The sequence below is a fragment of the Trematosphaeria pertusa genome, assembly GCF_010094035.1.
Source record: "Trematosphaeria pertusa strain CBS 122368 unplaced genomic scaffold BU26scaffold_3, whole genome shotgun sequence".
Taxonomy (NCBI): Eukaryota; Fungi; Ascomycota; class Dothideomycetes; order Pleosporales; family Trematosphaeriaceae; genus Trematosphaeria; species Trematosphaeria pertusa.
Genome location: NW_022987214.1, coordinates 2,260,748 through 2,287,033, shown reverse-complemented (window position 1 = coordinate 2,287,033; position 26,286 = coordinate 2,260,748). Strand labels below are relative to the sequence as shown.

At 55.0% G+C, this 26,286-nt stretch overlaps 11 protein-coding genes across 11 annotated transcripts; 6 read left to right on the top strand and 5 right to left on the bottom strand.

Annotated features, from left to right (window-relative positions):
* Positions 1-82: 82 nt before the first annotated feature.
* BU26DRAFT_419507 (Phosphoenolpyruvate/pyruvate domain-containing protein) lies at positions 83-1,109 on the bottom strand (the record flags this gene model as incomplete). Its single annotated transcript, XM_033823303.1, has 3 exons — positions 83-695; positions 746-798; positions 849-1,109. The coding sequence occupies 3 exons, from the start codon at positions 1,107-1,109 to the stop codon at positions 83-85; spliced, it is 927 nt and encodes a 308-aa protein (XP_033688596.1).
* A 739-nt stretch (positions 1,110-1,848) lies between these two features.
* Positions 1,849-3,626, bottom strand: BU26DRAFT_515919 (kinase-like protein). Its single transcript, XM_033828204.1, has 3 exons — positions 2,947-3,626; positions 2,195-2,848; positions 1,849-2,114 (listed from the first exon to the last, which is right to left on the bottom strand). The coding sequence occupies exons 1-3, from the start codon at positions 3,277-3,279 to the stop codon at positions 1,953-1,955; spliced, it is 1,149 nt and encodes a 382-aa protein (XP_033688595.1). The 5' UTR covers positions 3,280-3,626; the 3' UTR covers positions 1,849-1,952.
* Positions 3,627-5,034: 1,408 nt separating this feature from the next.
* On the top strand, positions 5,035-6,044 carry BU26DRAFT_515917 (uncharacterized protein). Its single transcript, XM_033828203.1, has one exon. The coding sequence runs from the start codon at positions 5,468-5,470 to the stop codon at positions 5,951-5,953; it is 486 nt and encodes a 161-aa protein (XP_033688594.1). The 5' UTR covers positions 5,035-5,467; the 3' UTR covers positions 5,954-6,044.
* BU26DRAFT_225625 (uncharacterized protein) lies at positions 6,040-7,755 on the bottom strand. Its single transcript, XM_033820800.1, has 2 exons — positions 7,246-7,755; positions 6,040-7,196 (listed from the first exon to the last, which is right to left on the bottom strand). The coding sequence occupies exons 1-2, from the start codon at positions 7,609-7,611 to the stop codon at positions 6,462-6,464; spliced, it is 1,101 nt and encodes a 366-aa protein (XP_033688593.1). The 5' UTR covers positions 7,612-7,755; the 3' UTR covers positions 6,040-6,461.
* A 683-nt stretch (positions 7,756-8,438) lies between these two features.
* BU26DRAFT_501744 (uncharacterized protein) lies at positions 8,439-8,819 on the top strand (the record flags this gene model as incomplete). Its single annotated transcript, XM_033826587.1, has 1 exon — positions 8,439-8,819. One exon carries the CDS (start codon positions 8,439-8,441, stop codon positions 8,817-8,819), a length of 381 nt encoding a protein of 126 aa, XP_033688592.1.
* A 1,541-nt stretch (positions 8,820-10,360) lies between these two features.
* On the top strand, positions 10,361-11,214 carry BU26DRAFT_387496 (uncharacterized protein; the record flags this gene model as incomplete). The annotated part of the gene is made up of 2 exons (XM_033822666.1): positions 10,361-10,601; positions 10,655-11,214. Coding segments are annotated over 2 exons (801 nt in total), but the record flags the coding sequence as incomplete, so codon positions are not given.
* Positions 11,215-11,505: 291 nt separating this feature from the next.
* BU26DRAFT_225641 (uncharacterized protein) lies at positions 11,506-12,273 on the top strand. The gene is made up of 2 exons (XM_033820801.1): positions 11,506-12,144; positions 12,227-12,273. The coding sequence occupies exon 1, from the start codon at positions 11,760-11,762 to the stop codon at positions 12,066-12,068; it is 309 nt and encodes a 102-aa protein (XP_033688590.1). The 5' UTR covers positions 11,506-11,759; the 3' UTR covers positions 12,069-12,144; positions 12,227-12,273.
* Positions 12,274-12,278: 5 nt separating this feature from the next.
* On the bottom strand, positions 12,279-12,865 carry BU26DRAFT_225616 (uncharacterized protein). The gene has a single exon (XM_033820799.1). It carries the CDS (start codon positions 12,718-12,720, stop codon positions 12,397-12,399), a length of 324 nt encoding a protein of 107 aa, XP_033688589.1. The 5' UTR covers positions 12,721-12,865; the 3' UTR covers positions 12,279-12,396.
* Positions 12,866-16,987: 4,122 nt separating this feature from the next.
* On the bottom strand, positions 16,988-17,626 carry BU26DRAFT_560875 (uncharacterized protein; the record flags this gene model as incomplete). The annotated part of the gene is made up of 1 exon (XM_033832846.1): positions 16,988-17,626. One exon carries the CDS (start codon positions 17,624-17,626, stop codon positions 16,988-16,990), a length of 639 nt encoding a protein of 212 aa, XP_033688588.1.
* Positions 17,627-18,267: 641 nt separating this feature from the next.
* BU26DRAFT_450503 (uncharacterized protein) lies at positions 18,268-23,065 on the top strand. The gene is made up of 2 exons (XM_033824746.1): positions 18,268-19,137; positions 19,181-23,065. Exons 1-2 carry the CDS (start codon positions 18,367-18,369, stop codon positions 22,685-22,687), a joined length of 4,278 nt encoding a protein of 1,425 aa, XP_033688587.1. The 5' UTR covers positions 18,268-18,366; the 3' UTR covers positions 22,688-23,065.
* Positions 23,066-23,755: 690 nt separating this feature from the next.
* Positions 23,756-25,953, top strand: BU26DRAFT_225578 (kinase subdomain-containing protein). Its single transcript, XM_033820798.1, has 6 exons — positions 23,756-23,937; positions 23,985-24,269; positions 24,323-24,694; positions 24,760-25,713; positions 25,764-25,815; positions 25,887-25,953. The coding sequence occupies exons 1-4, from the start codon at positions 23,793-23,795 to the stop codon at positions 25,653-25,655; spliced, it is 1,698 nt and encodes a 565-aa protein (XP_033688586.1). The 5' UTR covers positions 23,756-23,792; the 3' UTR covers positions 25,656-25,713; positions 25,764-25,815; positions 25,887-25,953.
* The last annotated feature ends 333 nt before the right edge of the window (positions 25,954-26,286 follow it).

Here is a 26,286-nt window from a genome sequence, read left to right as displayed (position 1 = left end):
GGGCAGGACAGTCTTACAATAATACTTATGACAGTACCATATAAGCTTGACAAGGTCTAGAGGTTACTAACTGTACGTTATTTTAGGTTGCCTTTCCGAGACTCGAATAGTTCTTCTTGGGAAAGAGACCTCTGACATGCTGGAGCTCCTCTCGAGTGCGCAGTACAGCTTCCAAATCCGAAGAAGTGAACATCAGTGACCTTCCTTCTCCGCGAAGCTTCAGCCATTCGTCATCTCCAGTTGCCAGGCCCGAATATGGCTTGTCGTGTTTCTTCAGGGTATGTTGAAGCATGTCGATAGCCTCCACCCATTCCGGCTCTTCACCCCAAAATCCCGGCAATCCCATGGAGACACGAAGATCCAAGCTACCGAGCCACACAGAGTCGATATGCTCGCCAACAGCCGACAGAATTGCATCCAGGTTCTTGATCCCTTCCACCGATTCGATTTGGATGATCACGGCCGCTTGTTTGTTTTGGTTCTCCCAAAACGAGAGGTCGGGATCGCAGCATTGCATGGAGACACCGGGAATCCAGCGTCCCGGCGGAGCAGACCGCTTCCCATTGTTGCGGACTCCAAATCGTGCGGCTGAGACGATGTGTCGAGCTTGCTCCAAAGTTTCGACCTGCGGAATGACGACACTCGCCCCCGCGTCTAGCGCATATCCTATAGCCGCACGGCTCGCTTCCGGCACTCTATGGCTAACCATCATAGAGCAAGATAGTACGAGCTTTTGTCTTCTTACCTGACCAACGCCGCACTCTTTCCTTCACTCACGAACTGGATATCCTGTACTATCTGCGCCGAGAGAGATCTGGACAAGCAACGCCAGAGCGGATATTGCATACCTGAGTCATAGTTTCCACAGACATACTCGCATGCTCCCACTCAACCCATACGAAGTCAAATCCGAGCTGAGCGACTATTTGAGTGACGGATCGAGAAGCCAGGACACAGAATATGCCTATCAGTGGGGGGATGCGGCCCGCGTAGGCATCCTCGATAGCCTGGCGAGCTTTGTGTGGCTGCGAGAGGTTGGGCGCTCGGTACGCAGCCATGCCTTTGCTGGAGTACTCATTATGCTCTTGCCCTAAGGGTGGAATCTCCATAGCAATTTGTAGCCAGATGAATAATTCTTTAACGATGGTCTTACTAGGCGAGGACGAGAACGATGTAGGTCTTGCGATTGTAGCTGTGACCGTCAAATGGAGCGGCAAACCACTCGAATTTATGTCTCATTTTTCAGCCTTGCTGGCGGTTAGTGCCAACGCTGTATCGTAAGTAGGCGGAGGGAACCGCCTACGGAGCAGCTCACCGGTTGCTGCCCCACTCTTGATTCGTGCTCGCGCGCCGATTCTCTACAATTTGAGACAGTCAGCAAACGAGACTTTGTGTGTTCGAGTTTCAATGTCCCACAGCATACAAACAAACGCCGGAAACCAAGAAAAAGACCGCGCGGGTAATGCCATATATCCTCTCGGGCCCAAGGCTGAAGACAGACAAACACTCGCCCGGAGTTCCGTTCCAATCAGCTTCAGATATTCTGCAGAGCCTTATCCGCTGATGTATAAGATTATATAAAAGCTTCCTTGAACGACGCCGCATGTGGGGGTCATGCTTCGGAGGGGTGGGGAGAAGTTTGCCGGCATGATGTGGCCAAGGCCAGCCTGCTGCGCTCAAGTCCGAGAAAGACGTCCACGTCGACTTACTAGGATTAGTGGCCTGTGGTGTTGGGCACCTCCAGCGCAAGCACTGCATAGATCTTCCGCTGTTACCTTTTTGAAGGCAATCGTTGTTTGTATACATATACAATCATCAACACCACCCGGGCTAGGTGCAAAATCGCCGCTCAATATGGCTTTTGCGTAATCTCTGTTCACGCTCGGCATTACTTTTGGAAGGCTTCCACGCCTCTCAGACACTCCCGATTGCCCGCCTACCGTACTGTCGCCTTACAAGCTACTCCTCGCCTTCTCTTTCCCCTTCATCTCCCTAACCATCTTATACGCAGCATCCAAGCTCCTCCTCGTATGCTCAAAGTACGTGTGCGAAAACTCGCTGCTCGCCTGCCCACTAATCGTCCTTGCCTGAATACCATGCGTAATCGTGCCGCCCTGTTCACGCATTAGCCCACACTTCCCTATTCCCATCCCTTTCTACCCATCAAGGCGGTGCGCAAAATAGCCACACTCACCCTCATCAGATGAAACACCTTCGCAACCTCCCACCGATCCCTCCTCGGATCCCACCCCACAATCCTGCTATACTCATCCATGAGCTCGTCCATACCCGGCATTCCCGCTTTCCTCTGATTCTCTACATCATATACCTCGCCGCCCTGATCGTCCCTCGCTTTCGCAGCAGGTCCACCGGGTAGACTTGCGCGATTCCAATACGGACCCACGACATACACAGTATCCAGAAGCGGATGGCCAATCGTACTCAATTCCCAGTCCAGAATCGCAATCACGCGTGGCTCCGTCGGATGCAAGATCACATTGTCGAACTTGTAGTCTCCATGGACGATGCTAGCGCGATCAGAAGGGACGTTTCGTCTAATGTAATCTACGATCTCGTCGAAGTGGGGATGTGCGCGCCCGAGTTCCTCGCCAGTGGTAACGTCTTTGACTTTGGCCTGCTGGGCCTCGATGCGGGAGAAGGTGTTGCAGTGGCGGGTGTAGAAGCCCGTTTTCTTGCCGAAGCCCTGGAAGCCGATGGAGTCGGGGTCGATGGAGTGCAGCCAGGCGAGGGTGGCGACGAGGGAGAACCAGGCGGAGCGGCGCTCGGTGGGGGAGAGGTCTTTGAGGTCCGGATCGGTTATTATGCGGCCTTGGACGTACTCCATTACCTGCTTGTTGTCAGTCTTCCCGAGCTTGGTAATGTACCTAAGGCGATATGTCTGGAAGAGAGGAAATTGTTGCACATGACAGGGTGGAAAGGACATACATAGAAAGCCGTCCCAATGACCGATAGATCCATGCACAGACAATACACTTTGGGCACCGGGAAGCCTTCCACAGTCCCTAGTGCTTTTATAACCCTGTACTCCCGATCGACTTGATGCGCTACCGGCGAGATGATTGTCCCAGATGGCTTCTTCCGGAGGATGTACCGTGTGTCATTCGCATCGTCGACAAAGTACGTCGGATTGCTCTGCCCATATCCAATCTTCGTTGATACTATAGGAAGCTTCAAGGCTGGAATATGCTGCTGGAGATACCTCCCAAGTGCGCCATCGTCGAGATCATGGTGGGTTTTCGTCTTCGTGATACCGGACATTGTGTATGCGCAGTCTTCCACTCCATGTATTCTTTCAACGGAGAGGTGTCCAGTCCCTACATTTTGGCATGCAAAGAGAAACGTTGCGGTGAGCTTCGAGTAAGCGACGTAGAGGGGCTGTTAGCCTCGGTCCGCCTGGGGGTCCCAAAAGAAGCTAGCGTATGCGGGGTTGTAGACATTGAACTCCCTAATACACGAGCAATGGCGTTCTTCAAAGACTCGCTGGGTCGACTGGCTATAGCAAAATGTAGAGAATACCCAGTCCGCTTCTTTGCAAGCTGCGGAGGTAAACAAGTCTTCGAATCTAATCGTCGTCGCGGCAAGAATCCATCGAAGCCTAATGAGAGGACCTACACTCGTCTACGAGAGAAACCATCCTATGGAGGACCCTACCTTTCTTCAACCTCAATGTCGCGCCCCTATTTCAGTTGGGATATCGACTACAATCCGGATAGACTTCCGGATCCGTCCTTGGAACAGGTATCCCAATCGCGAACGAGAAGCCGGAGCAAAACTCGAGACCGAGAAACGCCGGCCGAAGAGACCAAAGTACCACGGAAAGATCCAATATATTCGTCCCTGAATCGAAACTAGCTCACGATGTGCCGACGCCCTCCACGCGGCGTATAGAATCCTTCCTCGCCATCCGCAGCCTCCCGTCGCACAACGTCAGCCTTCACGAACCCAAGTCCACCCACCATCAGCCCAACCCTTGAAACCCCTTCGCACAATTCGTCGGAAACCCTGAGATCCGACTGTATGCTCCCTGCACAAGGCCTCGTGGCCGCCCATCTGCAGCGGTGATCACCTACCCGTTGAAGCAGCCACTGCGAGCACCCCAGCCCGCGATAGATTGCCGTCCTCGTGGCATGCGCTCACCCCTATCGATCAATCCGTGACTGTTGATAACCCGCTCGCTCGAGATCTTCGCTGCACCGCCGGCACTTCTATATCGCGCCTGGCGCTCTCTGCGCTACTGTCGGCGGAGAAATGCGCCTCGCGACGCGAGATAATGTAAGCGTGCATATACCCAGCCGCCGATGAGCCTCGTGAGGGTGAGGGGTTGCGCGTGCGTGCGCAATGCACTCCTGTCAGTCAACGTCAAAATGTCAGACCGTGGTTGCGAATGCGTGAGATTGATGAGGTGTGTTCTCTGCGGCTGTGGGGGCTGTTTCTGTTTGTCTCGGCTGTCTGTGTATGGGCCGACGACATCTCATCTGCGCGCATGAATGTCATCCGGACTTTTCGAGCTGCTGTGCCTATACCGAGGCAGGCACGCTTTCAGGGTGCTGTATAGCTACGGTGGTGGAGTAGAAGTAGCTTAGCTGTCTGCTTGGTGATGCAATGACTGGGACGCCTTGGGGCATCGGTGTTCAGTGAGTTGGGCTTGAAACTGAGTCTTTCTCGCGATATGCTTCGAAAAGAGGAGATGTGGAAGTCCTTCATGGAGGCGTTCGCTGTTGGCGCGAGTTCGATGCAGAATGTGGGAGGCCTATGGGGTCGCGAGCAGGCTTTTGTAGGTGTCGAGTGTCGAAAACAGGTTTGTCGCATCTCCACGCCCGATTGTCTTCTTTGCATGCGAAGTGCAGCGTGAAGACCACCTGCAGTTGAGTCGAAGGTGGAAACGTTCTGCCTCAGGATACGGAAACCACGGATTACATAATCCAGCCTCACTGACGTAATTCCTCCCACCACCCATCCCTCACCGCACACCTCGCAGCCTTACCCCTATCCAGCCAGCAATCCCAGTCCCCATCTCCACGCGCAATTGCTCAACAGCACGCGGCAACCTCGCGTGAATTCCAGGAGAAATCCCCTCACACATCCCCTAAATTCTTACACACCTGGATCTCACACCTCGCATCGCAGATAATCCCGCCCCCGTCCCAGGCCTCCTTTTGCTTTTTTACCAGCCAGCCTTGCGTACCCGTTCGACGCCGCGCCGATAGAGAGGCACGGCTTGTTGCGCCCCCGCAAGCCACCCGCCCCGAGGAACCCAATACGAGGGCGGAGGGACCACGCCACCGGGGCTCTTCGGACCGCTAGTCAGCATCTTTCACGCTGACGTGCGGCGTGCGAGTTGAACTGCACTGCTGCTTGGAGGTGTACCTGTCATACGCTGTTTAGCCTTCCAGGACCATTCCTCGGGTGTGAAGCGTTTCTCAGGCAAGATAGGACAACAGTCGACATGTCTCCCACCCCCCAGCAGCAGCAACGCACCACCCTCCTCCGCCAAACCAGCCACGCCTTCTGCCAGGCCCTCCTCTCTCCCCCCACACCCACCACCCTCCTCAGCACCTACTTCACCTCCTCCACCCCCTCCAGCCCGCAAATCACCGAGCACGGTCCCGCCTGGGCGACCTCGCGCCTGCCCTTCCTAGGCAAAACCTTCACCGGCGTCCAAGGCTGCGAGGAGTACTTCCAGCTGCTGTCCGCGACGCTGGAGATGCAGCTGCCCGCGGACGCGTTCCCGGGGCCGGAGGGGTTTATCGTGGATGCTGAGGCCGGGATGGTGAGTGTAGTGGGCAAAGGGCGGTTTATGAGCAAGAAGACGGGGCGGGGGTGGGAGGAGACGTTTGTGTATCGGTTTAGCGGGTTTGATGGCGAAGGGCGGATTGGGTGGTGGGAGATCTGGGCGGATCCGTTGAGTGCTTGGGAGGCGGTTGGGGGGTGAGCTGGGTGAGTGATTGAGACTGGACTCATCGGCTGCTTGGATGTCGAGGTGTCTGTAGTATGAAAATGAAAGAATACAATCGATGAAACGAGATTGATGAGCTGACTTCTGTCTGTCAATTGAGCGTGCTGTGCTATCTAGCTAGCTAGCTGGCTGCCGTAGCAGCGAGCGAACGCAACCAACCAGTAAAATGACCGGTAGGAATAGAGGATAAAGAAATATCCGATCCGATCCGATCCGATCCGATGTCGAATGAATGAATACTCCAAGAGATGAGTATTCCGCAAGGCCCGCTCGCTCGCTCGCTCGCTGGAGCGGGAGTCCCGAAAAACGCCTGGTATCCATGCCCGAGTCCCCTTTGATCCCAATAATGCCGTAAGTAACCCAACCCGCTGATGTCATATCATAACAGTGCCATCCGATCCGCTCCGTACCAAAGAGCGCTCGCTAGTCGCCGTCGCTAAACAAAGAAAAGAAAAACACAGAAAGATGGGAAGATGGGCTTCGACTACTCCATCGCCGTAAACAGGCACACCTGCCGCGCCATCTGGCTCGCCAGCAGCAGCTCGCGGAACACCTGATCGACGCCGCCAGCAAAATGAATCGTGTAGCTCTCGACCTTGCCCTTCCGCCTCTTCTCGCCCCACACGAGCTTCGTCGGGCGGGCGTCGTCGATGCGCTTCCCGCTGCGGCTGCCGGGCTTGACCCAGTCGCGCTGGAACTCGAACAGGGTCTCGGGCATGACGTCGTCGTGCGGGTCGCCGGGCTTCCAGACGAACTTGCGGCCGCCGTAGGTGAAGCGGCGCGGGCTCCAGGGGATCTTCTGCTGGCGGTCCGGGTACTCCTTGATCGGGGTGGAGAAGGGCCCGCTCAGGCGGATGCAGCGCGACTTGTAGGCCGCCTTGCTGTCGCGCTTGTCGATGCCTGAGAGCAGGACGGAGATGCAGTGCTGCGGGTATTCGGCCACGCGGAAGAAGTCTGCCTGCGTCATTTGGTTGTCGCCCCGGTGCGAGGCCTCCAGCATGTACAGCGAGTACTTGTCGCTGTACTCGCGCGCCGTGTAGATGTACTTGCGGCAGCCGGAGGTGCTCCACTCGCGCGTCCGGTGCAGGTGGTAGGTCATGGGCGGCTGGGAGGGGTCGAGCATCGTGTAGTAGGGGATGTCGGGCGAGGGGAGTTCTTCGTAGAGCGGCGTGTAGGACATGGGCGAGTAGCTGGCTTGCCAGGTGAGGAGGTTGTGTACCTGGGGTCGTTAGCTGGGTTTGCCAAGAGCATAGGAGGGCTGGACGTACCGACGACAGACTGCCGCTCTCCTCGTCCAGATCACCGTTCGCGCCCCAGTGGTTCGGCGCCGGCACGAAGACGCACTCGTTCCCCTCCTCGTCCACGACGCCGCTCCCGCTCTCCAGGTGCGGCCGCAGCGCCCGCTGCCGCTCGCGGTGGATGGTAATCTGCGTCTTCACGATCCGCCTGTGCTCGTCCGCGTTCTCGTCCGGGGAGATGCTGGCGAGCGAGTGCTCGATTTCCTGCTCGAGGGCCAGCGCGGCGGCTTCGTGCTGCATGTAGGATGTGTCGTAGAGCTGTGCGTGCTCGCTCTCGAAGGCCGAGCTACGGAGCAGCTCCAGGTGCTCGTGGGACATGATCTCCAGTTTGCCCATGGCTGCGTCTCTTCTCAATCGGCATGTACTGAATGGGAGAGAAGAAGAGAAGAGGGTGAGGTGGCAGAGGGTTCGTAAATGCGGAGTGCAGCCGCGGTTGGTCGAGCTTACATGGCAGGAATGCAGTGGGATTATGGAGGGCGGGACGACGGGGGCAGAGGGCTGAAAAGCGTAGGCTAGGCTGAAGCTGAGGCCTGCGCCAGAGCCAGCGCGAGGGGACCGTCCGTAATCCGCCTGGGGGTGCGTGCATGGGTGCAGGGGTCGCGGCGAGGCAACGCACACAGGCTGATGATGTGTGCGCGCGCCGCCAATCACACCAAGCCGCCCTGGGCCAGCGTAGATTGTACTCAATGTAACTGTCTACACGCATTGCAATCAATTCGGCTTCGCCCTGCGAATGTTTCTATCCTTAGCCCGCCGTCCATCTGTTCATATCGCGCCCTCACCGCTGGACTTCCCAGAGACCCGTCTTCGCAGCATGAAAGGCCCCAAGGGCGTGCCTGTCCTGTGATTTGCATTCTCGCTCAGGTTGCAGGTCGTCAGACTGCCTCCATGACGAATCTCACGCCCTCCATGCACGTCGCTAGCAAGGAGAGCTGCAAGCCCAGCCTGGCGCTTAGGCAGTCATCGGACTCCGAATTGCAGACCCCATCGCCGTGTACCCAACCACAACCCACTCGGGCGATGCCCGCTATGCCCAATGTATGCGCGAGGCACGCATTCTCCGATTAGCTTCTTCTCGAAGGACATGAAACGTTCGATACGGGCATCTACTGCCCTTCACCATGCCCTTCGCGTGCTAGAAGCGCAGCGACACCCCTTCCGCGATGACCATGGCTCTCGCGATGGCGGCTTACCCCGCGAAATCCAGCGCTGCGATTTCCCGCCGCAGGTTGATAGCCTGGCCAGCAATCCCTCCCCCTTCGGCTCCTCAAGCCCGAGTCAATGGCGCCCTGGCACGCGTCGCCGACCTCATAGGCGGATTGCATATGCCGTCAGTTGGCAGGCATGTCGCTAGCCTCTTGACTCGCACCGGCACGCTCGCCGTGGCCTGTTGCAGCCCTACCCGTGGGACGGCCAAGATCCCGAGAGCCCTTCTCCTCCGCCGTGCGTTGAACATGTGTAACGAGCGCTGCGCCGGTGAGGAGAGGATGCAGTACTGCTTCCGGCTTTCCGCACGCGAGATGTTAAGCAAGGGCCGTTCCTGAGGGACGGAGCCGCATGAGGCTCTTTGATGAACGCATGACTGTCCAACCTCCCCATTTACCTGTTCAGGAAGACTGTTTGTTCGTCCGAGACTTAAAAGAAATATCCGCGGGCCTCTCGCTGTCGCCCTAGTCAATAAAGCCTAAACTGTTGAGCATTTTGGAATGCTCATTCCGCGCGTCGTTCAAGCGCTCTCAAAGATGTACCGTGGGCGCATCGTCTAAGCGCTTGCAGTCACAAACCTTGAGGAGAGCCAGCGGTCTAAGGAGATCTTAGATCCGCCTAGACTCGTATCTAACGTCCCATCGCCACCTCCCCGCCTTGAAACGAACACGGAAAACGGTCCGCCCGCTCGTATCTAGTCGCCAAACCACGCGCCGAACCATGGGCCGAGCAGTTAGCATCACCGCCTGTCCAGGCGTAGCAACACGCTCTCCCGCTGCGCAACGTCTCCCATGTTACGCTTCTCCACCCTGTGCACAGCCCTACGCGGAAACGTGCATATCGACCGACACTCCGCCCTCGCGTTACGCGCTCCACTCCGCTCGCAGGGGCCGAAAAGCGCGGTGAGGCTGAAAGCCACCGATGAAACATCGCGATCTCTTTCTCCTTGCGGCAACGGAGGTTAAAAGCTTGCCGCGCCCATCTCTTTAGCGATCGAACGGCGTGCCAACGATGTCGTGACGATGTTTCTTGGGAGCTTGGGGGCGGTGAGGGTTCGTTTATGCTGCGGATGCGCTAGCCGTTTTGGGCATGTGGTAGGGTGCAGATCCACATCTTCGGCGCCGGTGGAGTGAAGCGTCGAGTCCTTCAAAATGCTCACCGGTCCTCGCCGCGGTGACCGATGTGGAGTGGATCTCTTCGGCGATGGGTTGTTGTTGCGACGCTGGCCAGGCGGTTGGTAGAGATGACTGTTTGTTTGCTGTCAGAGTTTTCTTTCCATCCAGTATTGCCTCCATCCCATCGTCGACTCGTCGACTCGTCGTCCGGCAGCGTTCGCCTTCCCAGAAAGACGTCGACGGGTTTGGTACTCTGAGTTGAGGAAGGCCTCGCCGGCGGCGCGACCGTAGCCGGGACTTCGTGATCCATTCAATGCCGACGTTGAAATTTCGAACTGAGACACGGTGCTCGACTCCAAACTTACATGCGTCGACAGGAGTATGGAGAATGCTTGGGTGGAGGTTTCACGCTCCAGAGGGCTGCCCCTACCTAGGTAGAGTATAAAATGTTGAAGCGAAGGACGCGCTTTCCTTCTAGGCCCTCGCGATCTACAGTCGTGCTTTCCTTCACGTCACTAATTTTGAAATGAGCAAAACACACAACACTCGTCCAGAACCGCACTTCCAATCTTCTGACGGTTACTGCGAAATGGCCTTCACCATTCACTCTGGACGGCTCTCCGGGGCTGCTGTCCTCGTGAAAATATTTTCACGGGCCATACTCTCTACACTTGTCCATACCCGCTTCGACCCGCTCAACCACACTACGCTAGTCCAAATCCGTAGACGCCCAGCTAACATCTTTCTGAATAGCTCCCTGATACCGCATGGACTACTATCGATGCCCGAACGCAGAACTACTGCACGAAATCCAACGACGTGGATACAAGCCGTACGGTAATCAAGACCAACTCAGCGAGGGCTTGCGGAAGGACGACGACTATCGAGGGAATGATGCGACAACCGTGGAGACGATAACCAAGGCCTATGTCCCGCCAAAGGTGAACTTGATGCGGACCGCAGAATTCGGCAAGACAATACCTGCAAGCCTTCTGGTGGGTGAGAGTACGTGTTCACTCGGTACAGCATTGCGGACAGAGACCAATAGCAGCGTATAGGAATCATACATTGGACCATGAACACGTTCTTCCCGACTTTACAGCTTTTTTTCGAATCCGGGCTCTCGTGCACCATTGACGGCGGACGACTATCCGACGCCGCCGTTGACCTCGATCCCAAGCTTCGATTCCGCCTGACGGACTGCACCCATGAGGAAGACGGGCTCCTCGTGAAGACCCCGCTGCCAGAGAAGTTTGTAGGTCCGACACCGTCCATCGGGATCCTCGAAGCCGTGATCGGGCAACGAACGAGCATTGCCGTCAAGTATGTCAAGCCCAAGCCGCCGGAGATCAACGGACTGCTCTCGCCGCCCCAGCTGCAAGCCACTATCGTACAAGAAGTACACATGGTCGTTGGCCTGCGCCTCGAAGGCATGGACCGGATGGAATTTGTCTGGGCTAAGACCTCTTTTCCTACCACCCCCATCGCCGACCGGACATGGGGCGACGTAAGGATTGCCGGACTGCGAGACGACATCCCAGTCCCATTCTTCGGTTTCCCCCAGAAGCAGACCAAAGCAGGCGGCGAAGCAGTAGTGGTGACGAAAAAGAGTATGGTCAAGGAACCGAAGAAGAAACCCTTTGGACGGCGTTGAGATTTAGGCTTTGATCTCCATGGGCGGATAAGTTGGAAATGATCTGTTTTAATACCAGGCGCGCATGATACCCGTAGATATTCAGCGGCAAACCATTCCACAAGTTTCTCGGATCAATTCGCCCCTGCTACAATGCGCTTTAGTCCGGTTGGTGTGGGTCCGGGCCGCCTGCTTTTCAACCATGCACGCGCAATCCGAGTTCCCCGCATCTCAGCTAACCAGCCTGGCCTGTCGGAATCGGCTTACAGCTGTACAGATAAGCCGGTGGAGTAGGCTGGCAGAATGGCTCCGGTGCTCGTCGGATAGATGAAGGGACGTGGGGCTGATCGCTAACTACGCCACACCAACTCTTTTACATATACCCGCCCCTCTTTCCACGAACTCGCCCAACTAACCATTCAGTCGTGATTCCAACTACATACCCGCGAGCCTCCAACTCCAGCTTCACCATCGCTCTTCACACCCCCGCAGAACCATCACCACCCCAACACAACTCCGGCGAATTCACCATGACCACGAAACCCGCCCAGGCCAGCGTCCTCTACCCGCGCAAAGACGGCGCAACCTTCAACATGGCCTACTACCTGTCGACACACATGCCGCTCGTCGCGTCCTCGTGGGCCAAATACGGCCTCAAGAGGTGGAGCGTCACGCAGCTCGGCCCGGACAGCCCGTACAGCGTGCTGGTGTGGGAGAGCCTGGAGGCGTTTGACAAGGCCGCCAAGGGCGCGGAGGCGGGCGATGTGTTTGGCGATATCGAGAGGTTTAGCAGTGAGCAGCTGGTGCTGTGTGCGGGGGAGGTCGTGAGGAGCAGGTGAGTGGTGGTGGTGGAAGGAGTCGGAGATAGGGCGGGCTTTAGGGCTCGGAGTGAGGGGTAGGTAGGGAGGAATGAATGTGTGTGCCCCGCCATCCGAGGCTTCTATGCATCGTCGGACTTCTACGCGAGGGACATTACTGACAAGAGCATTTGACTCAGCTAGCCTAGCCCTTCAGCTTCCTTTCTTCATGCAGCCTGCTGCACGCCATGGACTCCACAGCTGCACGCCGAGTTCTAGGCCTCTGGAGACCGGGTGGCTTCAGCCAGCCACTTGCGTCAGCAGCGCCTCAGCGAGATGCCCTTTCTGGCGCAAGAGTTTATCGACTTTCCTAATAGGAATCTTCGGCCTTGGATGCTTGATCACGAGGCGTGTGATCGGGATAAGCCTGTAGATGGTGCTTGGAGATGGTTTCGTTGGCGACGGTAGGCGTCTGATTGACTGCTCGGCAGATATACATCAATACTACTAAGCCGAGGCGCACTATCTGCTGGCGCGAGGCTGGGAGTATGGTACGGAAGCTGTTTGTGAGCTTTAAGGAGACGGGGCTGGAGAAGAGCGATTGTGTTTGCGTGCTTTCGTTCGATGACGTGCGTTGTGGATTGGAATGGCCTCGCAGTATTATAATACCGATCGCGGCACGTGAGCGTGGCATGGGCGAGCTGGGATGGCTTGGGCTGGGCTGACGGGGCTGACAGTCATAGATCCGGTACCTACTCCATGGCGTTGCTCGGCGTACTTACTGGCTTGAGGTGACTTCTTCACTGGGGCGAATCCCTCCCATGATAGTGTCTAGGATCAGCTTTAAGACTTGATGCTGATCCTCACCGCAGTCTACCGTCATCTCGTCTCGAACCCATCGCCAGAACCCCAAGGTGACCGCGCCGCACGCCCCATTTTCGACCTTGCTATCGTCTTCAGCTCGCATCCGAACCCATAGAATCGTCATCCATAGTGCTTGCTCCTCGTCACTTTGTTTGGGAGGAAATGGCAATCATCCTGACATGAGGAATTCCCCATTTCTTTCTCCTCTAATGGGGTAGCTGTGCGCGCGGCGCCCGCGGCACTTGCAAACGCTTCTCTGGTTTTTGGAAGAACACACATGCCTCTATCGCAGAACCATTTTGGAGAAGCCGCACTTCATCTGAGGAAGTACGGGAATCTGACAACAGAGCGCCCATGTAGTGTAAGCCTTTTCCATTCGGTTCTGTGGGGAGGAGGCGCAGCTCTGCCACATGCGCAGAGTTTTGTTTCTTTTTAGCACGAAAAGAGGCAGCCGGGACATCGAATGCTAGCTTTGCAGATTGTGATCGTCAAAGAAGGCGAAGGTCGGTCCGTCGTTCTCATGTGTAGGCGGTCTGTCCTTTTTGGAGCGCGGCTCATGGCGCGTATCTCCTTATTGCTTTGGAGCAGTTTTGGAACGAGTGAACTGTTCGGAAGGAAGGAAAGAAGTTGAAGGGTGAGGATTGGGTTGGGGTTTTATACCTCCCCGAGGAGGGAGCATGACATCGATGTGTTGGTTCTATGAAGGGTATGGTAGGGTGTATTGTAGTGTATGTATGTGCGCTGTTGGACTCGGCAGAGAGGTAGGGAGAGGACGTGCATGATGCTGCAGGGTCATGGATGTGAGGAGGGCTGCATTGCAGTTTAGGAGGCGCTCGGTCGATACAACTTTGGAGCCAGCTATTTGGTTGGCGGTAGAGTATATATTCGAGCTGCTTCCAAGAGCATGTTATGTGAAGTTGAGCTTTTTGGATGGATAGGGCGGACGGCGAAGCATGTTGTCTTTTGTGGTTCTCTTTTATTGGTCCCCGGAGCTCAGGGGCGAGGAGGCGAGCATAGAAATGCTGTAACTTCGCTTTGGGTCCACGTGTTCATGAGGCCCATGTGTGCTCGTTCTGGCTCTTTGGCTGAATGGCTAGTATGTCCGTAGTCCACCCACCATGAACGTCGTGGACGCCCCTTTTTTGGAAGAAAGAGAAGCGAACAGTCGGACATGGCGGAGAATCTTCCTTGTTTTTGTTCAGGAACAGGGAAGGATTGCACGTCTTCTATGGTATAGGATGCGGTCCTGTTTAGAAGGAGCGCATGGATTGGCATTGGCGATACTTTTAGCGAGACCAATAAGGCGAGGATTAGTGGTGAAGAGGTAGAAGACTGAGCTGGGGAAGGAAGACTTTATAGATCGGGAGCAGTCAGGGGGACTGCGGCGGGAACGGAGTCGCTCTTCCGTAGCACCACCGACTCAATGATTCCAAAAGGAGACAAAACAACACTGGATCGGCCAGAGATCTCAGGTCGATTTCGGCGATCGGGTCAAGCGCCCCCCGATATCATGATCTGGCGACATTCAATGGCAGTATTGAATTTTCTCGGCCCGCCTCCACACATGCTTCTGTCCTGGATTACTTCTGAAGTCAGTGCTTCTCATAAACACTATGAGCTTCGGATTCTAAAAGCATGACAAGCTCAGAAGGTGGTTTCTAGAAGAACGCTCCATGAATTGAATGGCTAGAGCCTTCTTGAGCAAGGCATCGCCCATGCTATATGTGGTTTTGGTGGAACCATATGTCAACATCATCTGCGATTCTCGACTCTGCGAGCATAATGCTATAAGAAGTGCTTTTTAGCGGGTTTACCACGCTGACGACCCTCATACGACTGGCGAATCACATTTTTGGAAACAGGAGAAGTGGCAATCAAGTTTCCAGAAGAAAAAGCTTCCATGAGGCGTCCTGCTGCTCCTTTGGAGCAACACATTGTATCGCTCAGTTTCTGGTTTTAGTGGAGCCGGGAGAGCTGGCTGTGAAGAAGCCAGAGACAAACAACGAGCGATTTGTACCCTTCGTTTTCCGTGGACCTCGATGTAAGCGGTGGGGATGCTAACGAAGCATGATAGGAGCGATGAGACAATTTGAGCACATACACTGAGTCTCTTTTGGCTATCCGGGAGACATAGGGTGACGATGCGGGTCCTTCAGACGTCCAGGAAAATTCCCATCTTCCAGTGAAGTCAGATCGAGGCCAAGTTTCCGGAGTCACACGGTAGGGCGCTTTCTGATTTAGTATGCGCACCAGACGCATGTTCTAGATGTAGCAATAGGCCGCTTCTAGCGCTTCTTCAAATGCTCTCAATACTAATAAAGGCACTGACCGCTTTGAAAGGGAGCAGCAACCGGGCCAACATGTGCTTGACCATTGTCGCCTTTGGTACCGAGCACATATCCTAAACATTTTCTGGTTTTAGTAGTCTCCGACATCGCTTGGTGAAGAGAAGGAGAAGGAGCGAGTAGAGGGTTTTATATGACCTTCCTTCGTCGGCACTGCGTAAGGAGAGGGTATCTGATTGTCTGTGTACTCCACGCCTTGTTCATGAGTTGGCTCTAAATGCGTTTGAAGACGCAGGGCAGAGGGTACTCATCAGGGCTGAGTAGGCTGGTTTCGGGTTCCCCATGAACTCCGCTGGAGGTCGTTTCTGGTCCACCACACCGGCATGGAGAGTTTCTTCTAGGAATTTCAGATAGGCCGCCGCTAGGGGAAGGAGGACCGGTCCATGAACGAGACGAACTTGGCTTTTAGTACCGCGTCAATCAAGCATTCTCCGATCCAAAAGGAACTTCGACAACAAAAAGCGTGTCAAGAACCAAACCCCAGGTTCCATACCAGCTTCGTCGTGAACTTTTAGTCCACTTCCCAGCCGGGCCATAAAGCCGCCAGCTTGCGTTTTCGACACAGACACACGACCCCCTTTATAGCCAGACGAGGTGAATACATAATCTCGGCGCGTTCGAGAGCCGCAAAGCATGCGGATTACCTGCATGTTATTTCGGAGTCCGAGAGCCCGCCAGAGGCAGAGAGCCATGGCGTGAAGCGAGCGATGTTTTTAGTTCCGCTCCATGTAGAAGGCTGTCATCCAGTTTCATTCTCAGTGATGCAGATGTGGTGGAAAGAAAGCAGAGATTCTGGAAAGGGAGGAGGGCTTTATATACCCTGCTTCAGCCAGCCAGCAGAGCCACGGTCCCAGAGTCCATGGGAGGGTATGTCGTGCTTTTGGGTTCCTCGACTGGATCTGCGAGCGCAAGTCCGGTCGACTCGAACCGCCATGCGTCGATGCCATCGCGCCTTCTGTAGGCCGGGCTCGGACCGCCTCACAGAAAACACTGCTATCTTCCCGAGAGTTTTTCCGCCATAACTGTAGTGCGGTTCCATTCGGAGCCCCATACATTGCGTCCTTTCCTTTTTTTAGGCACTTTGAAACGTCCATGATCAGTAGCGGAGTTGTTTTTCCGAGACGTCCATGTCCAGCGGCGGAGTTGTTTTCAGTAGTGCATCAAGCCCAGCCGAGGCATGAAGTGGTCGTAGCATAAATTTTGGACTGTATGAGTAGCTCGGAGCCTAATCGAGCACGTAAGTTCTTTCGTCTAGTCCTTTGTTCCACGCTTCGAAAAGCCACGCCGCCCCAGGATGCCGACCTTCAATATGCCTCAGGTCCGAGCATAACGAAATGGTAGAGCCGGTTTTGGTTTCCACAGAGAAGTCGGCCACCCTATCGGCGTTTGCAGGACAATTTTGGAGAAATGTTGGGACGCAGGGGCAAAGAGGAGACATAGGTGTAGCTTGGAGGATATTTTAGGAGGAGCGCATAGAGTTGAAGAACGACGTGATTTTAGAGCGGCAGGGGCATGAAGGAGTGGAGAATAATAGGTGCTGTAGAGGGCGAATTTATAGGAAGAGAGAATAAGGAGATGACTAAGATGGCACATGAAGCACGTGATCGAAGTGGGACTCCATTGACTTTCGGACGGAAATAGAGTCCCACCCTTCGGATGAATCAGCATGAAAGCCTGCGCAGCCATTCTGGGTCCGTTAGAGGCGCACAGCCTAGCCACCTCGAAGCCTCCCTATCACCATCACCATGTCCCTCAGCGCAGCCTCGGGGGGTAAGGGGTCGTCCCATAACACGTCGAGTTTCTCTGCAACTCATGCTCCGTATCATCGTCCAAGCACCAAGCCTGCAACTCTACATTCGCGCATCCCTCCGGCGTTTGGTCCACCTTCTTCCTCCAATACAGCGCAATAGCAGGTCCATACAGCAGTGTCGCATTGCAAACGTAAAACGTCCCGGTGCCATAATACACCGTCCCCGGCCAGTCCGCGACCTGGAACCCCGGCGTGCCCTGCCCGCAGTTGATATACACGGGCCTCCGCCCTTCGTCATCGGTGGCGTTCGCGGCGGCGACAACAGTTCCCCATGGCCAGGGCGGTGTGCCGCCGTCGCTGAGGAGGTTGGACGTGTGGTTGGCGAATTGCTCGTCGGTGCCATTCGCATAGAAGGTGCGGCCGGTGTGATTCGTGAAGACGGCGTAGTCGTAGCAGGGCGTGATGTGGTAGGATGTCAGATTCCAGCCTCCTGCGACTTCGCTGAGCGGCGAGTCCTGGGCGAATGCTGCGGTGATGCGGAAGTTGGGGGCTTTCGAGACGGGTGGTATGCTGCTTGGGATGCCTTGAGGACTGGCTGCTGCAAGGGCGGCAACGGCCGCGAGAGAATAGAAAATGTACATTATGGAAGTTTGGCTGTGACGGCAGATGTGGTAGACGGACAGCGTAAACTGAAAAGGGGAATGAGGCTATATAGATCTTCAGAAACCGGAGAGGAGTTCCGTGTGACGACAAAATAGACCTAGCTGCTCGTCCAAGCATCCACGAGGTTGGCACGAAAGAACTATGAATGCCCCCATGTAGAAAATTTGGCGGCATCTAGGGGGTCCCAAATACGAGGTCAATCGATACAATCATGTAGATCCCCGCAGAGTTAGGGCGTGAGCCCCGCCAAAGGCCTGGTTTCGAGTTAGCAGCGACGGGGTTGTGCTTTTACCGATATTGATCTCCATATAGAGTGACACCAGCAATATTTCCGGATTTGTCTAGTCTCTGCGAGTTGTATCCGAGAGCCGTTTATAGAATGAAACTGGGTGTTCCTGGGAAAAAGAAAGGACGAAGCCGACCGCGCGTACGTGAAATCGAGCAACATGGGATTATTGCACCGTTCGCCTTGGGTGATTCGATGTGGTGAAGGAATTGGTCGTGCTGGAGGTGAAAGGCGGCGCGACGTCATGGCGGGTCGCGCCCGCGCCAAGAAAACGTGCGCCAAGGCCGACGCCTTTCTCCGCTGCCGAAGCTCTTCATCGAGAACGCGACGCAACACGCAACCGCCAACAGCCCCGCTATCCACCCGCACCCATCGTGACCAGGACACCGGGAGCAGGTCTCGCCCGCGCCGTCCGCCACGGCCCCGATCGAGATGGACGGCGTTCCGGAGGACAACACGTCCCTAGCGACGCTGTTCAACGTCCAGCGACAGAAGGTGGAGCTCGACTTCAGCTTCTGCCCGCGGCTTGTCAAAGGGACCACGGCGATAGACGTGGTCCCGCTGACGCCGCACCTCAAGGAGATACACCTCAACTGCCGGCAGCTCAAGCCCACGCGCATTACCGTCGAGAACAAGCCCGCCGCCTTCAGCTACCAGAATCTGTACGAGCGGCTACAACTTTACCCGACCACCGGCGTGCAGCAGTATCACTTTCCACAACAGCGGCTCCGGCGGCATGAAGAAGGCGCCGAGGAAGAGCTGGTCATCTTTGTGCCAGACAAGGCCCGCATTCGGGAGACAAGAGAAGAAGGCGTGCTAGCGTACACGCCGTTAAAGGTGGTGATCGAATATGTTCTTGATGACTTCCGGGATGCTATACACTTCGCGGGCATCGAGGACGGAGACGCGCGGTACCCACACGCCTACACGCGCAACTCGCCCTTCCCGGGAATGGCGTCCTGCCTGTTTCCCTGCGTAGACGACGGCAGCACGAGGTGCAACTTTGACGTTGCTATACGGTATCCACGGACCATGGGGGATGCGCTCTGCAAGACCGCCCGGACAAGCGGCCAGCCGCAGATGAACGGTGTGCACAAGGCCGACAGCGTCATGAGCGAGCCCGATGAGGATCAAAACGACCTCACCGAGGAGGAGAAGGCCTTGGAGATGACGGTCATCTGCTCCGGAATGCTGACAGATGACGTGAGTTACTGCGTAACCCTCATGGCGCTACTGACTGTTCTAGATCGAGGACCGCACCGATCCGTCACGAGCGACCGCGAGCTTCACCATCGACGCCACCATGGGCATTCTTCCCCAGCATATTGGCATTGTTATCGGACCGTTCCAGCACGTGGACCTTACAGAGTACCGCGACATCTCCGACGAAGACCGGTTACGCGAGGAGGCTATCAAGGTGCATGCCTTTTGTTTACCTGGAAAGGAGGACGAGGCCCGCAACAGCGCCATGATGCTGGCAAGGACCCTCGACAGTTTCACCGAGCGTTACCAAACCTATAGATTCGGCAAATCTTATAAGCTCGCGTTTGTGGACGACTTGGACTGCGACGCGGCACACACGGCCTCTCTATCCATATGCAGCTCCCGGCTGCTCTTCCCGGAGACTGTGTGGGAACCGCTGGAACACACCACCAGAGTCCTCATCCACGCTGTCGCCAGCCAGTGGATAGGAATTGACCTCATTGCCAAGAGCCCGTCCGACTACTGGGTCATATCCGCCAGCTCCTGGTTCATGACTGAGTTCTACCTCCGCGAACTTTTTGGTCGCAACGATCACCGATTTCGGCAGAAATTGATGGTTGACAAGATTATGCAGATGGACATACGTCGACCCTCTCTTTACAAGCTGGGGAAGTACCTACCTCTTGATCCTGGCGAACGGGACTTCATGGAGATTAAGGCGCTGTCAGTGCTCTCCATCCTGCACAACCGACTTGTGAAGGCGAGCGGGAAGAACGGCGTGGATCGATGCCTATATCGAATGCTGTTCATGCTCGGAAACGGGAAACTTGACAATGGGGCCATCTCTACAGAAGAATTCCGCGATATTTGCGAAAAGGTCGGACACCAAAAGTTGGAGAACTTCTTCAAGCAATGGGTCTACGGATCCGGCTGTCCGACCTTCGAGTGCTTCCCACAGTTCAATAAGAAGAAGCAGGTCATTCAGCTCACCATCAAACAGACGCAGGCAGACCCGACAATGTCATTAGACGACCATACCCTCTCCGCTGAAGAGTTCATGAGGGAGGGCCGAGAGAGGCTGCACAAGTTTTACCCGGACCCTGATTGGCCAGCGTTTGTTGGTCCCATGACGATTCGCATCCACGAGGCGGATGGCACGCCGTACGAACATATCGTCGACATTAACTCTTCTAATGTGAAGGTGGAGATACCTTACAACACCAAGTACAAGCGTTTGAAGCGCAATCGCTTGAACAAGGAACGAATGGCTGCCGCGCAAGGACTAGATGCAACCGGCGAGGCACAAGACGACGTTACCTTCTACTCCCTAGGAGATCTCTTCTCAACGCCAGAGGAAGCTAGCGAGTGGCAGATCTCAGATTGGCCTCCAGACGACGAACAGAAGATGGATAACGAAGCCTATGAATGGATTCGCGTGGACGCGGATTTCGAATGGATCTGTCGAGCCAACATTAACGACATGCCGTCGTACATGTATGTCTCGCAGTTGCAACAGGACAAGGATGTTGTGGCACAAGCAGAGTCCATTCAGTATCTCGCACTTAAACAAGGTCATCGACTCATCTCGAGTTTCCTTGTCAAGACGCTCATGGACAGTCGATATTTCCATGGGATTCGGACTATGGCTGCCGAGGTCCTGGCGTTAAGTGCGATGCAAGAGACGGGATGGATTGGCTTTTTCCACCTCAAGAAGGCCTTCCAGGAGCTCTTCTGTCTACCTAATTCACCCATGACCAGGCCCAACGACTTTTCTGACCGAAGCTTATATCTCATCCAATGTGCCATTCCTAAAGCAATCGCCAAGATCAAGCGTAATGACGGGAAGGCGCCCATGGAGGTGAAGCGGTTCCTGCTCGACATTATTCGGTACAACGACAATCGGGGCAATGACTACAGCGATGATCATTACCTCGCTACGCTTATGCGATGTCTCACAGAATGCCTCGTCAGCTCTAAACCGAACCTCACGGACTCAGACCCCACGCTCAGCCTTGTAGATGAGGCGGAAGAGTTCGACTTCGCTAGGAAAGCTATTGAAGAGTTGGAGCGCCACCAGCGGCTTGACGAGTGGATCCCTACGTACCAGAACATCTACACGACGGCCGCGCTAGAGTGCGCGGTCAAGCTCATCAAGAACCGCGTTAGGCCATTCAAGGTTTCGGAGTTCTTGCAGTACGCTCAGATTGGAAACGCCGACAACGTGCGCCTGAAGGCGTGGGAGTGCCTCATCCAGCTGGGCGTGTTCAAGAAGAAGGATAGCGTGATCAAGTATATGCTCCACGAGATCCACTCCGATCCGTCACCATACTTTAGGGCGCAGATGCTCCGCATTTTCGGCACTGCTGTGGGGCAGGTCGCCGTTGGAGACGTCTTCGTTCTTGACGACCCTAGCGAGCAGGCCAATGGAGGTCTCGTCCTTGAAGACAATACCGGCGTGTCGGACCGAGCAGCCGAGATTGCGCGCCGCAGGCTGGAGGGTGCTCTTCGCGGGCTGAAGGCTGATATGGGACACAATGAGACTCTGAGGCAATCGCTGGAGGTTGCTTTGAAGTCAAGGAGCATGTCGGCACGGGACGTGTCAGAGCTGCTGGATTTCTGCGAGATGATCGTCGACCCTGTCACCAAGCTCGAGATCACGCTCCAGTACCCGCGATACTGGAAGGTGCAATGGCTCGGCGGCCCCGAGGGACGATTACGCTTCTACCGCGGCGATCGCATACGGACGCAACCGTTGCGGCCTTTCCTACCGCAGGCTCAAGCAAAGGCTCAGCCACAAGCCCCAGCTGCACCACCGATCAAGCTCAAGCTCAAGCCTAGTAGTTCCAAGCCGGGGCCTCCGTCCGCCGCTATGCCCTCGCCTGCGTCTGTGTCTGCCCCTTTCTCCGTATCGGCTGATTCCCTAGCAGTCGCACCCCCGACAGAAGGCTCGGACAGGAGGGCATCAGAATGGATGCCTCCTCCGTCCATCCAGAAGAGTCCTTCTCCCGCACCAGCCCCCACCATTTCCCAGGCGCTGTCGCCCGCTCTGCCAGCTAAGCCACCCTCTCCCGCCGCGCCTCCACCACGTCAATCCACAACGCCTGCACCGCCCGTAATCGAGAGCCCCGCTGCTATCACAGCGCCTACGCCGCAAGCCTCCCCACCGCCGCCCGCGCCCTCGCAAATTGTCAAGATCAAGGTTCCTACAGCTCGCGCCCCGCCCAAGACAGCGGCTACACCGAAACCCGCCGCAACACCAAAGACCGCCAAGGGCAAGAAGGCTCAGAGCCGCATCGTCAAGTTGAAACTCGCGCCCGAGCATCTGGCGCGCTTCCCCAATGGCGCGAATACTAAGAAGCGCAAGGCGGACGGGGAGCTGGACGTCCCGCGGCCGGCGAAGCGGCAGAGCACCGAGCCCGCCGCCGCGCCGCCGTTGAGTAATGGAACGGCAGCGCAGGGGCATCGTGTCTCGGTGGAGAGAGTGGGCGGGCAGCGGCCGAAGCTGCTGCTCAAGCTGAATGTGGGCAGGGGCAAGTTGCCGCCCGGTTGATTTCCAACCGCGGAAGAGGGCGATATCGTGCTGGGCGATGCAGTAGCATTGGTAGCGAGTTGAAGTGTGAGATGGACTTGGTGGTTATTTACATGCGGGATCGGTATTGGTATGCATTACATGGCGTTTTCTTTTTTTTTTTTAACGACTCTGGCACGTTTATCGCTAGACATTAGCACTTGGGGACTAGTAGTAGTAGCATCTAGCGCACGGCGTTCGTCTTTGCGGGTGCGATGGGATAGGATAGGATAGGATAGGATAGGATAGGATAGGATTAGGATAGGAGATACCCCTCCCTCGTAGGTTTTACTACTACTACTACGACTACTATGTGAGTAGATGTATCGGAGACTTCAATTTAAAATAATTTCTTTGTGGAAAGTCTCTACGGCTGGCGTTTACGCAGCCTGCTAAGCTACTATTAGCTGCGCCGTTCTTCTATACCTAACTCTAGAAATAGGCATGGCGATGCTTGCGCGCTTCCGCTTCAGCGGTGAGACACTTCGAGTGGCGATGAACTGATCAGCCCAAACTTTAACGCGCAATAATTTTCAGCAAAAAGAGAGACATACGCAGGGGGGTAATGCTCCATCGGAAAAGGAGAGCGACACCTTCCACAAGGATGAGTGCTAAATTGAAAGCATTATACAACGCTGGAAACCGCATTGTACTATCACGGACGCAGAAGAACGACCAGGATTATTAATGCCGAATCGACGCAGGGGAACTGGTAGATGGAAAATATCGCAATGTTGTTCTTCAGGTGAATAGCCAAGCCAAGGGTACGGGACTAAAGTAATGGGTGCAAAAGAACGGTACTCACGCTAAGCTGGCTATTGCCCGTTTTGATACTACAGCTGCAGACCCTGATGCAGAGACAAGTAAAGTCCTGGAGGAGCTGCAGAAGCGGGCGTTGGGGAAGATCTAAATTCCCTAGCACGCTAGAGGGACGCTTGTTTTAGCTTAGAAGTTCGTATTTGTCTGATTGGCGAGGCTCCGGCCTGGCGGTGCATTTTAAGCGGGCTTGTTTCTTGGCGTTATCGACGAAACGACTTCGAAGCTTCATCCTTTCCCTCTGCCACCTAGCACATGCTGCTCCTTAAATATGTTAAAACCTATCTACCGCTCCTGCCTGACCTCGCTACCCACTACGATAACCCGGCGTGCCATTTCAACTACTGCGATGACCCAAACCACCCTGGCCACCACTTTGCAGGGAGACTCCAAACCCGCTTACAGTCGGTCTACCGGTTGTGCACTCGGCATCACGTAGTAATACAGAACTAACAGAACAAAGGATTGGATCCATTTACATACACGAGCGGACACTGGCTCAAAAACGATAAACTGCAACGGGAAGCGCGTCACATCGAGTTCGACTTTGCGGCTCTGTGCAAAAAGGCAATACAGGCATGTCCTGGCGCTAATAGAATTGCCAGACAGGAGAAGAAGGAAGGCACCTACAACAGAGCCTTTCTTTTACATATGGACAATGGTGCTACGGTTGTGGCAAGAGTCCCATTCCGAGTCGCCGGTCCTAGAAGATTGACGACTAATTCTGAAGTAGCGACTATGGCCTATAGTACATAACGCTTATACCCGTGTTAAGAATGAGGTAACTGACTACCTTCCTAGTTCGTGCTCACACCTCCGTTCCTGTACCGAGAGTCATTGACTGGAACGACGACCCTGCCAATCCCACTGGCACTGAGTACATAATTATGGAGCATGCCTCGGGGGCCCAGCTACATGAAAAATGGAACATGATGAATACACTTCAGCAAATGCTGTGCGTCAAGTCCGCAGCCACGGTAGTAAAGGAGATGGCAAAACTGCAGTTTCCGGCATACGGAAGCTTGTACTTTGCCGATGCCCCAATCAATCCATCGTTAAAACTGGACTTGTCCAACGGATTCTGCATAGGCCCGCATTGTGCGACCCAATATTGGTGCTTGGAACCCGGAGAATCTCGCTATTACGATAGGAGGAAACCAAACCAGGGACCGTGTAAGTTAATCGAACTCTGTCGATGTGCCCCCTAGACGTGACGTTGACGTTTTCCACACATCTAGGGACAGATGCGTTATCTTATTGTTCTGGCCTAATAGACACGGGCTTTTCACGAATACCTTCCACGGACCCCGCGGGCGGAACATCTTCTAGTAGAATCACCCAAGACCATCTACATCTATTAGAAGTCAGCGAACAAGTTGTGAAAGAGGTCATCAAGAGCCCGGTTATTCAGAACGTCTCCGCACCAATGCTCCTGCACCCCGACTTCCACAAAAGGAACATTTTCGTATCCAATGACGACCCCACCCGCCTAACTGCTGTGATTGACTGGCAATCCGCTGGGGTCGAACCAGTGTTCTCTTTCGCGAACGAGACGCCGGATATGGTTGCCGATCGTACAATCGACATGCCCCTTTTTGAAGACGAGCCGGACACGTCACCTAATCAGACGCAGAGCTCACACGACAAAACACGCGAAAAGGAAATCTCTATCTGTGAGCAAACTTTCGAGGTTGCCTTGAAAGGTTGGGTGCCCAAGTTGCACGATGCCCGGGCTCTTGACGAGACACTACTCAGGCCGATACGATACTGCCATACATCCTGGAGAGATGGTGCAGCTGCGCTCCGTCAAGAACTCATTGAATTGTCTCAGCGTTGGAATGAACTGGGGCTCCCGAATTCATGCCCCTACCAGCCATCTCCGCAGGAGCTCATTAGGCACGCGAAAGAGTGGGAGGATTTCGAAACCTTTCAAAGCCTCAAACTGTTCCTCGTTCGCTCCATCAATTCGAACACCGACGGTTGGGTGCCCTCCGCAGCCTGGGAAGCAGCCAAAGACGCTAATCAATCGGTCTTTGAGGAATGGATGCAGACCGCGGCTCAATCTGAGGACCCTGACGTGAACGAAGATCGAGGGAGGAAGCTGTGGCCATTTGACGTCAACATTGACGGCTGATGCCAAAGTGCCACACGTGCATTCTTCCCAGGTAAATAATCGTTAGGAGGGTAATCAGGTCAGTGTTTATGTCAGAAAGAATAAATCTCAGAAGATTAATTTTCCAAGCCGAGAATAAGCGAGTAGCAATTCGCCAGCACTCAGAATACGGAGTAATCTGGTCAGTTATCGCAACCACCTCGCCAAAAGCTCGCGGACATTGAAGCGCTTCCGCAGTCTAATTTATTCAAGGTTCCATTAGTACTTTGAAGCGGTCTTGGATATCGCTCGTCGCCGATGTGTTTGCCAATCATATATTACACGTGCATCCACTATGGCACATCATGGTGCGACGAGATCGACTGAGCGAAGAGCTGAGCGGGGTGCTGGAGCGACGACGAGTCCCCGTCGCCGACGCTAAAACAGATATCAGAAAGTGCTATGTTCAGCATCTAGCCGGAGAGAGCTCGAACATGTGATAACTCAGGTTCTGTTAATGAACGCTCCACAAGCTCTCCCAGTCGCCGCTGGCGTCCCACATCCAGAAAATAGCGTATTTAGCTTTGGGAGGTCTTCAGTCGGAGCGTCCATATCTCAACAGCAAAATATTATGTGAGACAGGGACATGCGACTTTCCACTCTCTATCCAAAC

Bases quoted from the DNA above. Each gene is read 5' to 3' on its own strand.
- BU26DRAFT_515919 (XM_033828204.1), bottom strand. From the start codon at position 3,279: ATGTCCGGTATCACGAAGACGAAAACCCACCATGATCTCGACGATGGC. The intron at 2,849-2,946 runs GTATGTCCTTTC...GACAACAAGCAG, and splicing joins TCATTGGGACGGCTTTCTAT to GTAATGGAGTACGTCCAAGG. The intron at 2,115-2,194 runs GTGAGTGTGGCT...ATGCGTGAACAG, and splicing joins AGGTGTTTCATCTGATGAGG to GGCGGCACGATTACGCATGG.
- BU26DRAFT_225578 (XM_033820798.1), top strand. From the start codon at position 23,793: ATGTTAAAACCTATCTACCGCTCCTGCCTGACCTCGCTACCCACTACG. The intron at 23,938-23,984 runs GTTGTGCACTCG...AACAGAACAAAG, and splicing joins CGCTTACAGTCGGTCTACCG to GATTGGATCCATTTACATAC. The intron at 24,695-24,759 runs GTAAGTTAATCG...CCACACATCTAG, and splicing joins GAAACCAAACCAGGGACCGT to GGACAGATGCGTTATCTTAT.
- BU26DRAFT_515917 (XM_033828203.1), top strand. From the start codon at position 5,468: ATGTCTCCCACCCCCCAGCAGCAGCAACGCACCACCCTCCTCCGCCAA.
- BU26DRAFT_450503 (XM_033824746.1), top strand. From the start codon at position 18,367: ATGGACGGCGTTCCGGAGGACAACACGTCCCTAGCGACGCTGTTCAAC. The intron at 19,138-19,180 runs GTGAGTTACTGC...TGACTGTTCTAG, and splicing joins CCGGAATGCTGACAGATGAC to ATCGAGGACCGCACCGATCC.
- BU26DRAFT_225625 (XM_033820800.1), bottom strand. From the start codon at position 7,611: ATGGGCAAACTGGAGATCATGTCCCACGAGCACCTGGAGCTGCTCCGT. The intron at 7,197-7,245 runs GTACGTCCAGCC...TAACGACCCCAG, and splicing joins AGAGCGGCAGTCTGTCGTCG to GTACACAACCTCCTCACCTG.
- BU26DRAFT_225641 (XM_033820801.1), top strand. From the start codon at position 11,760: ATGACCACGAAACCCGCCCAGGCCAGCGTCCTCTACCCGCGCAAAGAC.
- BU26DRAFT_225616 (XM_033820799.1), bottom strand. From the start codon at position 12,720: ATGCCACGCTCACGTGCCGCGATCGGTATTATAATACTGCGAGGCCAT.